The sequence below is a fragment of the Idiotropiscis lumnitzeri genome, chromosome 3 (assembly GCF_059441095.1).
Source record: "Idiotropiscis lumnitzeri isolate Australia: NSW breed Sydney's pygmy pipehorse chromosome 3, RoL_Ilum_1.0, whole genome shotgun sequence".
Taxonomy (NCBI): domain Eukaryota; kingdom Metazoa; phylum Chordata; class Actinopteri; order Syngnathiformes; family Syngnathidae; genus Idiotropiscis; species Idiotropiscis lumnitzeri.
Genome location: NC_142393.1, coordinates 14511342 through 14524687, shown reverse-complemented (window position 1 = coordinate 14524687; position 13346 = coordinate 14511342). Strand labels below are relative to the sequence as shown.

Genomic DNA, 13346 nt, shown 5'->3' with positions numbered 1-13346 from the left:
GCCGAGAAAGTTGTTGAAGTGTCCATGATGAGCTGGAAGACGTTAATTCTGCCCTTAGTTCTGCTGTGCTTGTGGGGGCTCCAGGAGGAAGGAGCCCACGCCTGTAGCTGTTTCCCGATGCATCCGCAACAGTTGTATTGCCAAAGTCGTGTTGTGGGTAAGTTGAATCTTACTGCACTTGAATTATTTTTTTTAAAAGCTGTGCTGTATATTTGTCCGAGTATTAAATCTCTTGTCATATGACAGACCGTCCTAAGCAAAGGTGAGTTTTAATCCCCGTAGCCTCTACATGAATATATTTGTTGGTGCCATATTCTTCACTCCGAATCTTCCAACCAAAATGCCCTTCTGTTCCTGTTTTTAATGCATCTCTTGAAAATGTGTACTTGTAGTTATCAAGGCAAAGGTTGTTGGAAAGATGCATGGCTCACCAGGCCAAGGGATCCACACAAAGTATGACATCAAACTCATGAAGGTGAGGTCCTCACTTTATTCGTATACGTTGATGTGTACACATTAGGCCTGAATGTTTTTTTGTTTATTTTCTCCCAGACCTTCAAGGGCCCCGAGAGGCTTTTTACTTCAATTTACACGGCACCCAACTCTGCGGCATGTGGAGTCGATCTGATGAAGGGGGTCGAATATCTCCTCATGGGTATTTTCTTCCTCAAGTTTTTAGGCGTTAGAACTGTGTTTTACGTCAAGATGTTCTGAGGCTTTCCTGTTCCGATCTTCTGCAATTACAGCCAGACTGCATTCCGACGCTTCGCTGCATGTCCACCTGTGTGACTTCCATCAGCGGTGGGATGCCTTGAGTGCCACGCAAAAGAACCTGCTGCACCACTACGGCGAGGGCTGCGATTGCATGGTAGCACCACAACGAATGGACTTTTAGCATTAGCACTTTGTTGATATTGTGCTGTGGCAGGTCTTATTGACTGTTGTCCCCTTTGACTCATCGACGAGCGCTAACTGCTTCATCAGTTGGCATCAAAGTGCTTGAGTCGGTAAATGTTGCTCAAACTCTGATTCTTGGTCACCCACAGATCAAGGCCTGCTCCTCCCTCCCGTGCGTCAAAAACCAGCCGACAGAGTGCTTGTGGATGGACTTTTTGCCGAGCAAGAAGGATGGAGATCAGGCCCAAAACTTCGCTTGCGTCCAGAAAAGCAACGGCTGTTCCTGGCGTCGTGGGGATTCCTGGTCTAAGGGTTCTCTACCTGTGCTTGAAGGCTAACTAAAAAGAATAAAAACTGTTCAAAAAGTTGAGTGTTGGCTTTTCAGTGTCTTTGGCACTGCCAAAAGTACTTCCCAAAATTTTGCTTTCATCTTGACCACGCTTGGAGCTGGTCTGCAAGCACTTTGCTCTGAAGATGCCTTGCAAACATTTGAGATGGTTGATTAAATGTGTCTAAAATGCTTTGGAGTTTGCTGACCAAGAAATTTCTGGGCAGTTAAATATTCTTGACTAAACAAAATGGCATATTTATAACAGTATAGGCTTTTGGTGGATATTCTAAAACCCTGCACACCTATTCTGAACAGGACAGATGATCCAGGTACTATCCCTGTGCTGCACTGGTCTGACCAACATAAACACCCGAACTTGATGATGGCTGTCTTTTGGAATCACTCAAAACCTGTCATCAGATGGGGTGTGACTAATGTAAAGCCACATTGAAATATACTTTTTGCGTGTTGTGCCATGAAAGAGTGGGACTTGTCACACCAGTCAAATATTTGCCAAAATACACTTAGTGCTCTCGTGACAGTTTGTGAATAAAGGCCATATCGGACCCATTCCACACCCTTAGTCAGTCGGTTTGCAAATGTGTTTCACTGCTGTCTGATCTATTTACTTCCCCAACGGTTTGTTGCGCATTTTCCGAGTTTGCACTATGGTAATGTTCTTTCACGAGTTCCTTTAAAGGCTCCTTTGCTTTACTCTGAGGTATTTTACCTTGATTACTTAAGCCCATGTTTAGCCCCTGCACTTATTAGAAACGTAGCACAAGTGTTTTCAAGCCACAGGTTCCAAACACCACGCGATCTTAAAATGTCGCTTTGCTTATTTGTAATGCGCGTGTTCCGCTTGATTCTCTCGGTTCTGTTGGAACATTTCCAATTTTGACGAGCACTGATTCATCCCCGCTGGAATTACGTCTCCAGAGTGCCCATTTTATAATGACTCATTTGCCCATGACAGCAAAAAACCCAAATCACCGCATTCACTGTTTCAGAGTGTTGTTCATTGCGTGTGCATCCTCCTGTCCATTGTGAGAGTCAGTCAAGCGTGAAAGTTTGTTTGCCACATAAAACATATCCAAAAATAAATTGGAATTCTAAAAAACTCTTGAAAAAAAAAATGCTGGGTTATTTTATCTACCCAAATCCAGGGTTCTAAAATTTTTTTTTTTTTTAGCCGAGTAAAAACTCAAAGATAGGTTATTTGCTGTACTGAGCTGCTGAGTTATCAAATATTTTACCCATTGGGGGTTATTTATATGTGGAATTGGCACAGCATATGGGTTTTGCTTTGAATCACATTAGAAAACTTCAATCCATTGTATAAAATTAAATCTCCACGCCGCCAGTCCAGCTGGCTAGCTACTTTGATTTTTTTTAGCTTACCAGACAGTTAGCCTTATTTCGTAACTACCAAATACTTTTTTTTATTTTAACCCATTTGAACCCGTTATATTAAATCAACTCTAAAGATGGCTACTTGTCATTTTGTGGGAATTCTTAATTTTGTTGGTGGTGAAAGTCTCAGGTGAAAACAATCATCAATCAGTGTGTGCACATGGTGCTGATTAATTGTGGGCGGAGTCTCCAGCTATAAAAAGTCCCTTGTCAATCTGAACTCCAGCAGTTTGCATGACAGGACCTGAATTGGTTGTCGAAGTGTCCATGATGAGCTGGAAGACGTTTATTCTGCCCTTAGTTCTTCTGTGCTTGTGGGGGCTCCAGGAGGAAGGAGCCCACGCCTGTAGCTGTTTCCCGATGCATCCGCAACAGTTGTATTGCCAAAGTCGTGTTGTGGGTAAGTTGAATCGGACTGCACTTGAATTATTTTTTTTAAATGCACTTTTAAAAGCTGTGCTGTATATTTGTCCGAGTATTAAATCTCTTGTCATATGACAGACCGTCCTAAGCAAAGGTGAGTTTTAATCCCCGTAGCCTCTACATTAATATATTTGTTGGTGCCATATTCTTCACTCCGAATCTTCCAACCAAAATGCCCTTCTGTTCCTGTTTTTAATGCATCTCTTGAAAATGTGGACTTGTAGTTATCAAGGCAAAGGTTGTTGGAAAGATGCATGGCTCACCAGGCCAAGGTATCCACACAAAGTATGACATCAAACTCATGAAGGTGAGGTCCTCACTTAATTCGTATACGTTGATGTGTACACATTAGGCCTGAATGTTTTTTTTCTCCCAGACCTTCAAGGGCCCCGAGAGGCTTTTTACTTCAATTTACACGGCACCCAACTCTGCAGCATGTGGAGTCGATCTGATGAAGGGGGTCGAATATCTCCTCATGGGTATTTTCTTCCTCAAGTTTTTAGGCGTTAGAACTGTGTTTTACGTCAAGATGTTCTGAGGCTTTCCTGTTCCGATCTTCTGCAATTACAGCCAGACTGCATTCCGACGCTTCGCTGCATGTCCACCTGTGTGACTTCCATCAGCGGTGGGATGCCTTGAGTGCCACGCAAAAGAACCTGTTGCACCACTACGGCGAGGGCTGCGATTGCATGGTAGCACCACAACGAACGGACTTTTAGCATTAGCACTTTGTTGATATTGTGCTGTGGCAGGTCTTATTGACTGTTGTCCCCTTTGACTCATCGACGAGCGCTAACTGCTTCATCAGTTGGCACCAAAGTGCTTGAGTCGGTAAATGTTGCTCAAACTCTGATTCTTGGTCACCCACAGATCAAGGCCTGCTCCTCCCTCCCGTGCGTCAAAAACCAGCCGACAGAGTGCTTGTGGATGGACTTTTTGCCGAGCAAGAAGGATGGAGATCAGGCCCAAAACTTCGCTTGCGTCCAGAAAAGCAACGGCTGTTCCTGGCGTCGTGGGGATTCCTGGTCTAAGGGTTCTCTACCTGTGCTTGAAGGCTAACTAAAAAGAATAAAAACTGTTCAAAAAGTTGAGTGTTGGCTTTTCAGTGTCTTTGGCACTGCCAAAAGTACTTCCCAAAATTTTGCTTTCATCTTGACCACGCTTGGAGCTGGTCTGCAAGCACTTTGCTCTGAAGATGCCTTGCAAACATTTGAGATGGTTGATTAAATGTGTCTAAAATGCTTTGGAGTTTGCTGACCAAGAAATTTCTGGGCAGTTAAATATTCTTGACTAAACAAAATGGCATATTTATAACAGTATAGGCTTTTGGTGGATATTCTAAAACCCTGCACACCTATTCTGAACAGGACAGATGATCCAGGTACTATCCCTGTGCTGCACTGGTCTGACCAACATAAACACCCGAACTTGATGATGGCTGTCTTTTGGAATCACTCAAAACCTGTCATCAGATGGGGTGTGACTAATGTAAAGCCACATTGAAATATACTTTTTGCGTGTTGTGCCATGAAAGAGTGGGACTTGTCACACCAGTCAAATATTTGCCAAAATACACTTAGTGCTCTCGTGACAGTTTGTGAATAAAGGCCATATCGGACCCATTCCACACCCTTAGTCAGTCGGTTTGCAAATGTGTTTCACTGCTGTCTGATCTATTTACTTCCCCAACGGTTTGTTGCGCATTTTCCGAGTTTGCACTATGGTAATGTTCTTTCACGAGTTCCTTTAAAGGCTCCTTTGCTTTACTCTGAGGTATTTTACCTTGATTACTTAAGCCCATGTTTAGCCCCTGCACTTATTAGAAACGTAGCACAAGTGTTTTCAAGCCACAGGTTCCAAACACCACGCGATCTTAAAATGTCGCTTTGCTTATTTGTAATGCGCGTGTTCCGCTTGATTCTCTCGGTTCTGTTGGAACATTTCCAATTTTGACGAGCACTGATTCATCCCCGCTGGAATTACGTCTCCAGAGTGCCCATTTTATAATGACTCATTTGCCCATGACAGCAAAAAACCCAAATCACCGCATTCACTGTTTCAGAGTGTTGTTCATTGCGTGTGCATCCTCCTGTCCATTGTGAGAGTCAGTCAAGCGTGAAAGTTTGTTTGCCACATAAAACATATCCAAAAATAAATTGGAATTCTAAAAAACTCTTGAAAAAAAAAATGCTGGGTTATTTTATCTACCCAAATCCAGGGTTCTAAAATTTTTTTTTTTTTTAGCCGAGTAAAAACTCAAAGATAGGTTATTTGCTGTACTGAGCTGCTGAGTTATCAAATATTTTACCCATTGGGGGTTATTTATATGTGGAATTGGCACAGCATATGGGTTTTGCTTTGAATCACATTAGAAAACTTCAATCCATTGTATAAAATTAAATCTCCACGCCGCCAGTCCAGCTGGCTAGCTACTTTGATTTTTTTTAGCTTACCAGACAGTTAGCCTTATTTCGTAACTACCAAATACTTTTTTTTATTTTAACCCATTTGAACCCGTTATATTAAATCAACTCTAAAGATGGCTACTTGTCATTTTGTGGGAATTCTTAATTTTGTTGGTGGTGAAAGTCTCAGGTGAAAACAATCATCAATCAGTGTGTGCACATGGTGCTGATTAATTGTGGGCGGAGTCTCCAGCTATAAAAAGTCCCTTGTCAATCTGAACTCCAGCAGTTTGCATGACAGGACCTGAATTGGTTGTCGAAGTGTCCATGATGAGCTGGAAGACGTTTATTCTGCCCTTAGTTCTTCTGTGCTTGTGGGGGCTCCAGGAGGAAGGAGCCCACGCCTGTAGCTGTTTCCCGATGCATCCGCAACAGTTGTATTGCCAAAGTCGTGTTGTGGGTAAGTTGAATCGGACTGCACTTGAATTATTTTTTTTAAATGCACTTTTAAAAGCTGTGCTGTATATTTGTCCGAGTATTAAATCTCTTGTCATATGACAGACCGTCCTAAGCAAAGGTGAGTTTTAATCCCCGTAGCCTCTACATTAATATATTTGTTGGTGCCATATTCTTCACTCCGAATCTTCCAACCAAAATGCCCTTCTGTTCCTGTTTTTAATGCATCTCTTGAAAATGTGGACTTGTAGTTATCAAGGCAAAGGTTGTTGGAAAGATGCATGGCTCACCAGGCCAAGGTATCCACACAAAGTATGACATCAAACTCATGAAGGTGAGGTCCTCACTTAATTCGTATACGTTGATGTGTACACATTAGGCCTGAATGTTTTTTTTCTCCCAGACCTTCAAGGGCCCCGAGAGGCTTTTTACTTCAATTTACACGGCACCCAACTCTGCAGCATGTGGAGTCGATCTGATGAAGGGGGTCGAATATCTCCTCATGGGTATTTTCTTCCTCAAGTTTTTAGGCGTTAGAACTGTGTTTTACGTCAAGATGTTCTGAGGCTTTCCTGTTCCGATCTTCTGCAATTACAGCCAGACTGCATTCCGACGCTTCGCTGCATGTCCACCTGTGTGACTTCCATCAGCGGTGGGATGCCTTGAGTGCCACGCAAAAGAACCTGTTGCACCACTACGGCGAGGGCTGCGATTGCATGGTAGCACCACAACGAACGGACTTTTAGCATTAGCACTTTGTTGATATTGTGCTGTGGCAGGTCTTATTGACTGTTGTCCCCTTTGACTCATCGACGAGCGCTAACTGCTTCATCAGTTGGCACCAAAGTGCTTGAGTCGGTAAATGTTGCTCAAACTCTGATTCTTGGTCACCCACAGATCAAGGCCTGCTCCTCCCTCCCGTGCGTCAAAAACCAGCCGACAGAGTGCTTGTGGATGGACTTTTTGCCGAGCAAGAAGGATGGAGATCAGGCCCAAAACTTCGCTTGCGTCCAGAAAAGCAACGGCTGTTCCTGGCGTCGTGGGGATTCCTGGTCTAAGGGTTCTCTACCTGTGCTTGAAGGCTAACTAAAAAGAATAAAAACTGTTCAAAAAGTTGAGTGTTGGCTTTTCAGTGTCTTTGGCACTGCCAAAAGTACTTCCCAAAATTTTGCTTTCATCTTGACCACGCTTGGAGCTGGTCTGCAAGCACTTTGCTCTGAAGATGCCTTGCAAACATTTGAGATGGTTGATTAAATGTGTCTAAAATGCTTTGGAGTTTGCTGACCAAGAAATTTCTGGGCAGTTAAATATTCTTGACTAAACAAAATGGCATATTTATAACAGTATAGGCTTTTGGTGGATATTCTAAAACCCTGCACACCTATTCTGAACAGGACAGATGATCCAGGTACTATCCCTGTGCTGCACTGGTCTGACCAACATAAACACCCGAACTTGATGATGGCTGTCTTTTGGAATCACTCAAAACCTGTCATCAGATGGGGTGTGACTAATGTAAAGCCACATTGAAATATACTTTTTGCGTGTTGTGCCAAGAAAGAGTGGGACTTGTCACACCAGTCAAATATTTGCCAAAATACACTCAGTGCTCTCGTGACAGTTTGTGAATAAAGGCCATATCGGACCCATTCCACACCCTTAGTCAGTCGGTTTGCAAATGTGTTTCACTGCTGTCTGATCTATTTACTTCCCCAAAGGTTTGTTGCGCATTTTCTGAGTTTGCACTATGGTAATGTTCTTTCACTAGTTCCTTTAAAGGCTCCTTTGCTTTACTCTGAGGTATTTTACCTTGATTACTTAAGCCCATGTTTAGCCCCTGCACTTATTAGAAACGTAGCACAAGTGTTTTCAAGCCACAGGTTCCAAACACCACGCGATCTTAATCAAAATGTCGCTTTGCTTATTTACGTGCGTGTTCCGCTTGATTCTCTCGGTTCTGTTGGAACATTTCCAATTTTGACGAGCACTGATTCATCCCCGCTGGAGTTACGTCTCCAGAGTGCCCATTTTATAATGACTCATTTGCCCATTACAGCAAAAAACCCAAATCACCGCATTCACTGTTTCAGAGTGTTGTTCATTGCGTGTGCATCCTCCTGTCCATTGTGAGAGTCAGTCAAGCGTAAAAGTTTGTTTGCCACATAAAATGTATCCCAAAAATAAATTGGAATTCTAAAAAAGACTCTTGTAAAAAAAAAAATGCTGGGTTATTTTATCTACCCAAATCCAGGGTTCTAAAATTTCTTTTTTTTTTTAGCCGAGTCAAAACTCAAAGATAGGTTATTTGCTGTACTGAGCTGCTGAGTTATCAAATATTTTACCCATTATGGGTTATTTATATGTGGAATTGGCACAGCATATGGTTTTGCTTTGAATCACATTAGAAACACTTCAATCCATTGTATAAAATTAAATCTCCACGCCGCCAGTCCAGCTGGCTAGCTACTTTGATTTTTTTTAGCTTACCAGACAGTTAGCCTTATTTCGTAACTACCAAATACTTTTTTTTATTTTAACCCATTTGAACCCGTTATATTAAATCAACTCTAAAGATGGCTACTTGTCATTTTGTGGGAATTCTTAATTTTGTTGGTGGTGAAAGTCTCAGGTGAAAACAATCATCAATCAGTGTGTGCACATGGTGCTGATTAATTGTGGGCGGAGTCTCCAGCTATAAAAAGTCCCTTGTCAATCTGAACTCCAGCAGATTGCATGACAGGATCTGAATTGGTTGTCTGAGAAAGTTGTTGAAGTGTCCATGATGAGCTGGAAGATGTTTATTCTGCCCTTAGTTCTGCTGTGCTTGTGGGGGCTCCAGGAGGAAGGAGCCCACGCCTGTAGCTGTTTCCCGATGCATCCACAACAGTTGTATTGCCAAAGTCGTGTTGTGGGTAAGTTGAATCGGACTGCACTTGAATTATTTTTTTTAAATGCACTTTTAAAAGCTGTGCTGTATATTTGTCCGAGTATTAAATCTCTTGTCATATGACAGACCGTCCTAAGCAAAGGTGAGTTTTAATCCCCGTAGCCTCTACATTAATATATTTGTTGGTGCCATATTCTTCACTCCGAATCTTCCAACCAAAATGCCCTTCTGTTCCTGTTTTTAATGAATCTCTTGAAAATGTGTACTTGTAGTTATCAAGGCAAAGGTTGTTGGAAAGATTCATGGCTCACCAGGCCAAGGTATCCACACAAAGTATGACATCAAACTCATGAAGGTGAGGTCCTCACTTTATTCGTATACGTTGATGTGTACACATTAGGCCTGAATGTTTTTTTTCTCCCAGACCTTCAAGGGCCCCGAGAGGCTTTTTACTTCAATTTACACGGCACCCAACTCTGCAGCATGTGGAGTCGATCTGATGAAGGGGGTCGAATATCTCCTCATGGGTATTTTCTTAAGTTTTTAGGCGTTAGAACTGTGTTTTACGTCAAGATGTTCTGAGGCTTTCCTGTTCCGATCTTCTGCAATTACAGCCAGACTGCATTCCGACGCTTCGCTGCATGTCCACCTGTGTGACTTCCATCAGCGGTGGGATGCCTTGAGTGCCACGCAAAAGAACCTGTTGCACCACTACGCCGAGGGCTGCGATTGCATGGTAGCACCACAACGAACGGACTTTTAGCATTAGCACTTTGTTGATATTGTGCTGTGGCAGGTCTGATTGACTGTTGTCCCCTTTGACTCATCGACGAGCGCTAACTGCTTCATCAGTTGGCACCAAAGTGCTTGAGTCGGTAAATGTTGCTCAAACTCTGATTCTTGGTCACCCACAGATCAAGGCCTGCTCCTCCCTCCCGTGCGTCAAAAACCAGCCGACAGAGTGCTTGTGGATGGACTTTTTGCCGAGCAAGAAGGATGGAGATCAGGCCCAAAACTTCGCTTGCGTCCAGAAAAGCAACGGCTGTTCCTGGCGTCGTGGGGATTCCTGGTCTAAGGGTTCTCTACCTGTGCTTGAAGGCTAACTAAAAAGAATAAAAACTGTTCAAAAAGTATAGTGTTGGCTTTTCAGTGTCTTTGGCACTGCCAAAAGTACTTCCCAAAATTTTGCTTTCATGTTGCCCACGCTTGGAGCTGGTCTGCAAGCACTTTGCTCTGAAGATGCCTTGCAAACATTTGAGATGGTTGATTAAATGTGTCTAAAATGCTTTGGAGTTTGCTGACCAAGAAATTTCTGGGCAGTTAAACATTCTTGACTAAACAATGTCAAATGGCATATTTATAACAGTATAGGCTTTTGGTGGATATTCTAAAACCCTGCACACATATTCTGAACAGCACAGATGATCCAGGTACTATCCCTGTGCTGCACTGGTCTGACCAACATAAACACCGGAAGTTGGTGACGGCTGTCTTTTGGAATCACTCAAAACCTGTCATCAGATGGGGTGTGACTAATGTAAAGCCACATTGAAATATACTTTTTGCGTGTTGTGCCAAGAAAGAGTGGGACTTGTCACACCAGTCAAATATTTGCCAACATACACTCTGTGCTCTCGTGACCGTTTGTGAATAAAGGCTATATCGGACCCATTCCACACCCTAAGTCAGTCGGTTTACAAATGTGTTTGACTGCTGTCTGATCTATTTATTACTTCCCCAGAAGTTTGTTGCGCATTTTCTAAGTTTGCACTATGGTAATGTTCTTTCACTAGTTCCTTTAAAGGCTCCTTTGCTTTACTCTGAGGTATTTTACCTTGATTACTTAAGCCCATGTTTAGCCCCTGCACTTATTAGAAACGTAGCACAAGTGTTTTCAAGCCACAGGTTCCAAACACCACGCGATCTTAAAATGTCGCTTTGCTTATTTGTAATGCGCGTGTTCCTCTTGATTCTCTCGGTTCTGTTGGAACATTTCCAATTTTGACGAGCACTGATTCATCCCCGCTGGAATTACGTCTCCAGAGTGCCCATTTTATAATGACTCATTTGCCCATTACAGCAAAAAACCCAAATCACCGCATTCACTGTTTCAGGGTGTTGTTCATTGCGTGTGCATACTCCTGTCCATTGTGAGAGTCAGTCAAGCGTGAAAGTTTGTTTGCCACATAAAATATATCCGAAAAATAAATTGGAATTCTAAAAAAGACTCTTGTAAAAAAAAAAAAAAAAAGATGGGTTATTTTATCTACCCAAATCCAGGGTTCTAAAATTTTTTTTTTTTTTAGCCGAGTCAAAACTCAAAGATAGGTTATTTGCTGTACTGAGCTGCTGAGTTATCAAATATTTTACCCATTATGGGTTATTTATATGTGGAATTGGCACAGCATATGGTTTTGCTTTGAATCACATTAGAAACACTTCAATCCATTGTATAAAATTAAATCTCCACGCCGCCAGTCCAGCTGGCTAGCTACTTTGATTTTTTTTAGCTTACCAGACAGTTAGCCTTATTTCGTAACTACCAAATACTTTTTTTTATTTTAACCCATTTGAACCCGTTATATTAAATCAACTCTAAAGATGGCTACTTGTCATTTTGTGGGAATTCTTAATTTTGTTGGTGGTGAAAGTCTCAGGTGAAAACAATCATCAATCAGTGTGTGCACATGGTGCTGATTAATTGTGGGCGGAGTCTCCAGCTATAAAACGTCCCTTGTCAATCTGAACTCCAGCAGATTGCATGACAGGACCTGAATTGGTTGTCCGAGAAAGTTGTTGAAGTGTCCATGATGAGCTGGAAGATGTTTATTCTGCCCTTAGTTCTGCTGTGCTTGTGGGGGCTCCAGGAGGAAGGAGCCCACGCCTGTAGCTGTTTCCCGATGCATCCGCAACAGTTGTATTGCCAAAGTCGTGTTGTGGGTAAGTTGAATCTTACTGCACTTGAATTATTTTTTTTAAAAGCTGTGCTGTATATTTGTCCGAGTATTAAATCTCTTGTCATATGACAGACCGTCCTAAGCAAAGGTGAGTTTTAATCCCCGTAGCCTCTACATGAATATATTTGTTTGTGCCATATTCTTCACTCCGAATCTTCCAACCAAAATGCCCTTCTGTTCCTGTTTTTAATGCATCTCTTGAAAATGTGTACTTGTAGTTATCAAGGCAAAGGTTGTTGGAAAGATGCATGGCTCAGCAGGCCAAGGTATCCACACAAAGTATGACATCAAACTCATGAAGGTGAGGTCCTCACTTTATTCGTATACGTTGATGTGTACACATTAGGCCTGAATGTTTTTTTTCTCCCAGACCTTCAAGGGCCCCGAGAGGCTTTTTACTTCAATTTACACGGCACCCAACTCTGCAGCATGTGGAGTCGATCTGATGAAGGGGGTCGAATATCTCCTCATGGGTATTTTCTTAAGTTTTTAGGCGTTAGAACTGTGTTTTACGTCAAGATGTTCTGAGTCTTTCCTGTTCCGATCTTCTGCAATTACAGCCAGACTGCATTCCGACGCTTCGCTGCATGTCCACCTGTGTGACTTCCATCAGCGGTGGGATACCTTGAGTGCCACGCAAAAGAACCTGCTGCACCACTACGGCGAGGGCTGCGATTGCATGGTAGCACCACAACGAATGGACTTTTAGCATTAGCACTTTGTTGATATTGTGCTGTGGCAGGTCTTATTGACTGTTGTCCCCTTTGACTCATCGACGAGCGCTAACTGCTTCATCAGTTGGCATCAAAGTGCTTGAGTCGGTAAATGTTGCTCAAACTCTGATTCTTGGTCACCCACAGATCAAGGCCTGCTCCTCCCTCCCGTGCGTCAAAAACCAGCCGACAGAGTGCTTGTGGATGGACTTTTTGCCGAGCAAGAAGGATGGAGATCAGGCCCAAAACTTCGCTTGCGTCCAGAAAAGCAACGGCTGTTCCTGGCGTCGTGGGGATTCCTGGTCTAAGGGTTCTCTACCTGTGCTTGAAGGCTAACTAAAAAGAATAAAAACTGTTCAAAAAGTATAGTGTTGTCTTTTCAGTGTCTTTGGCACTGCCAAAAGTACTTCCCAAAATTTTGCTTTCATGTTGCACACGCTTGGAGCTGGTCTGCAAGCACTTTGCTCTGAAGATGCCTTGCAAACATTTGAGATGGTTGATTAAATGTGTCTAAAATGCTTTGGAGTTTGCTGACCAAGAAATTTCTGGGCAGTTAAATATTCTTGACTAAACAAAATGGCATATTTATAACAGTATAGGCTTTTGGTGGATATTCTAAAACCCTGCACACCTATTCTGAACAGGACAGATGATCCAGGTACTATCCCTGTGCTGCACTGGTCTGACCAACATAAACACCCGAACTTGATGATGGCTGTCTTTTGGAATCACTCAAAACCTGTCATCAGATGGGGTGTGACTAATGTAAAGCCACATTGAAATATACTTTTTGCGTGTTGTGCCAAGAAAGAGTGGGACTTGTCACACCAGTCAAATATTTGCCAAAATACACTCAGTGCTCTC

General features: G+C 42.7%; 5 protein-coding genes across 5 annotated transcripts; all 5 read left to right on the top strand.

Moving 5' to 3' along the window:
• Positions 1 to 392: 392 nt before the first annotated feature.
• Positions 393 to 1267, top strand: LOC148340070 (metalloproteinase inhibitor 2-like). Its single transcript, XM_088290460.1, has 4 exons — positions 393 to 475; positions 553 to 655; positions 747 to 868; positions 1047 to 1267. The coding sequence occupies exons 1-4, from the start codon at positions 419 to 421 to the stop codon at positions 1233 to 1235; spliced, it is 471 nt and encodes a 156-aa protein (XP_088146586.1). The 5' UTR covers positions 393 to 418; the 3' UTR covers positions 1236 to 1267.
• A 1632-nt stretch (positions 1268 to 2899) lies between these two features.
• Positions 2900 to 4155, top strand: LOC148340069 (metalloproteinase inhibitor 2-like). Its single transcript, XM_088290393.1, has 5 exons — positions 2900 to 3041; positions 3289 to 3371; positions 3441 to 3543; positions 3635 to 3756; positions 3935 to 4155. Exons 1-5 carry the CDS (start codon positions 2909 to 2911, stop codon positions 4121 to 4123), a joined length of 630 nt encoding a protein of 209 aa, XP_088146519.1. The 5' UTR covers positions 2900 to 2908; the 3' UTR covers positions 4124 to 4155.
• Positions 4156 to 5787: 1632 nt separating this feature from the next.
• LOC148340068 (metalloproteinase inhibitor 2-like) lies at positions 5788 to 7043 on the top strand. Its single transcript, XM_088290943.1, has 5 exons — positions 5788 to 5929; positions 6177 to 6259; positions 6329 to 6431; positions 6523 to 6644; positions 6823 to 7043. The coding sequence occupies exons 1-5, from the start codon at positions 5797 to 5799 to the stop codon at positions 7009 to 7011; spliced, it is 630 nt and encodes a 209-aa protein (XP_088147069.1). The 5' UTR covers positions 5788 to 5796; the 3' UTR covers positions 7012 to 7043.
• Positions 7044 to 7324: 281 nt separating this feature from the next.
• LOC148340067 (metalloproteinase inhibitor 2-like) lies at positions 7325 to 9945 on the top strand. The gene is made up of 7 exons (XM_088289725.1): positions 7325 to 7333; positions 8739 to 8837; positions 8939 to 8954; positions 9085 to 9167; positions 9237 to 9339; positions 9427 to 9548; positions 9727 to 9945. Exons 1-7 carry the CDS (start codon positions 7325 to 7327, stop codon positions 9913 to 9915), a joined length of 621 nt encoding a protein of 206 aa, XP_088145851.1. The 3' UTR covers positions 9916 to 9945.
• A 2021-nt stretch (positions 9946 to 11966) lies between these two features.
• On the top strand, positions 11967 to 12848 carry LOC148340066 (metalloproteinase inhibitor 2-like). The gene is made up of 4 exons (XM_088290450.1): positions 11967 to 12070; positions 12140 to 12242; positions 12330 to 12451; positions 12630 to 12848. The coding sequence occupies exons 1-4, from the start codon at positions 12014 to 12016 to the stop codon at positions 12816 to 12818; spliced, it is 471 nt and encodes a 156-aa protein (XP_088146576.1). The 5' UTR covers positions 11967 to 12013; the 3' UTR covers positions 12819 to 12848.
• Positions 12849 to 13346: the final 498 nt, after the last annotated feature.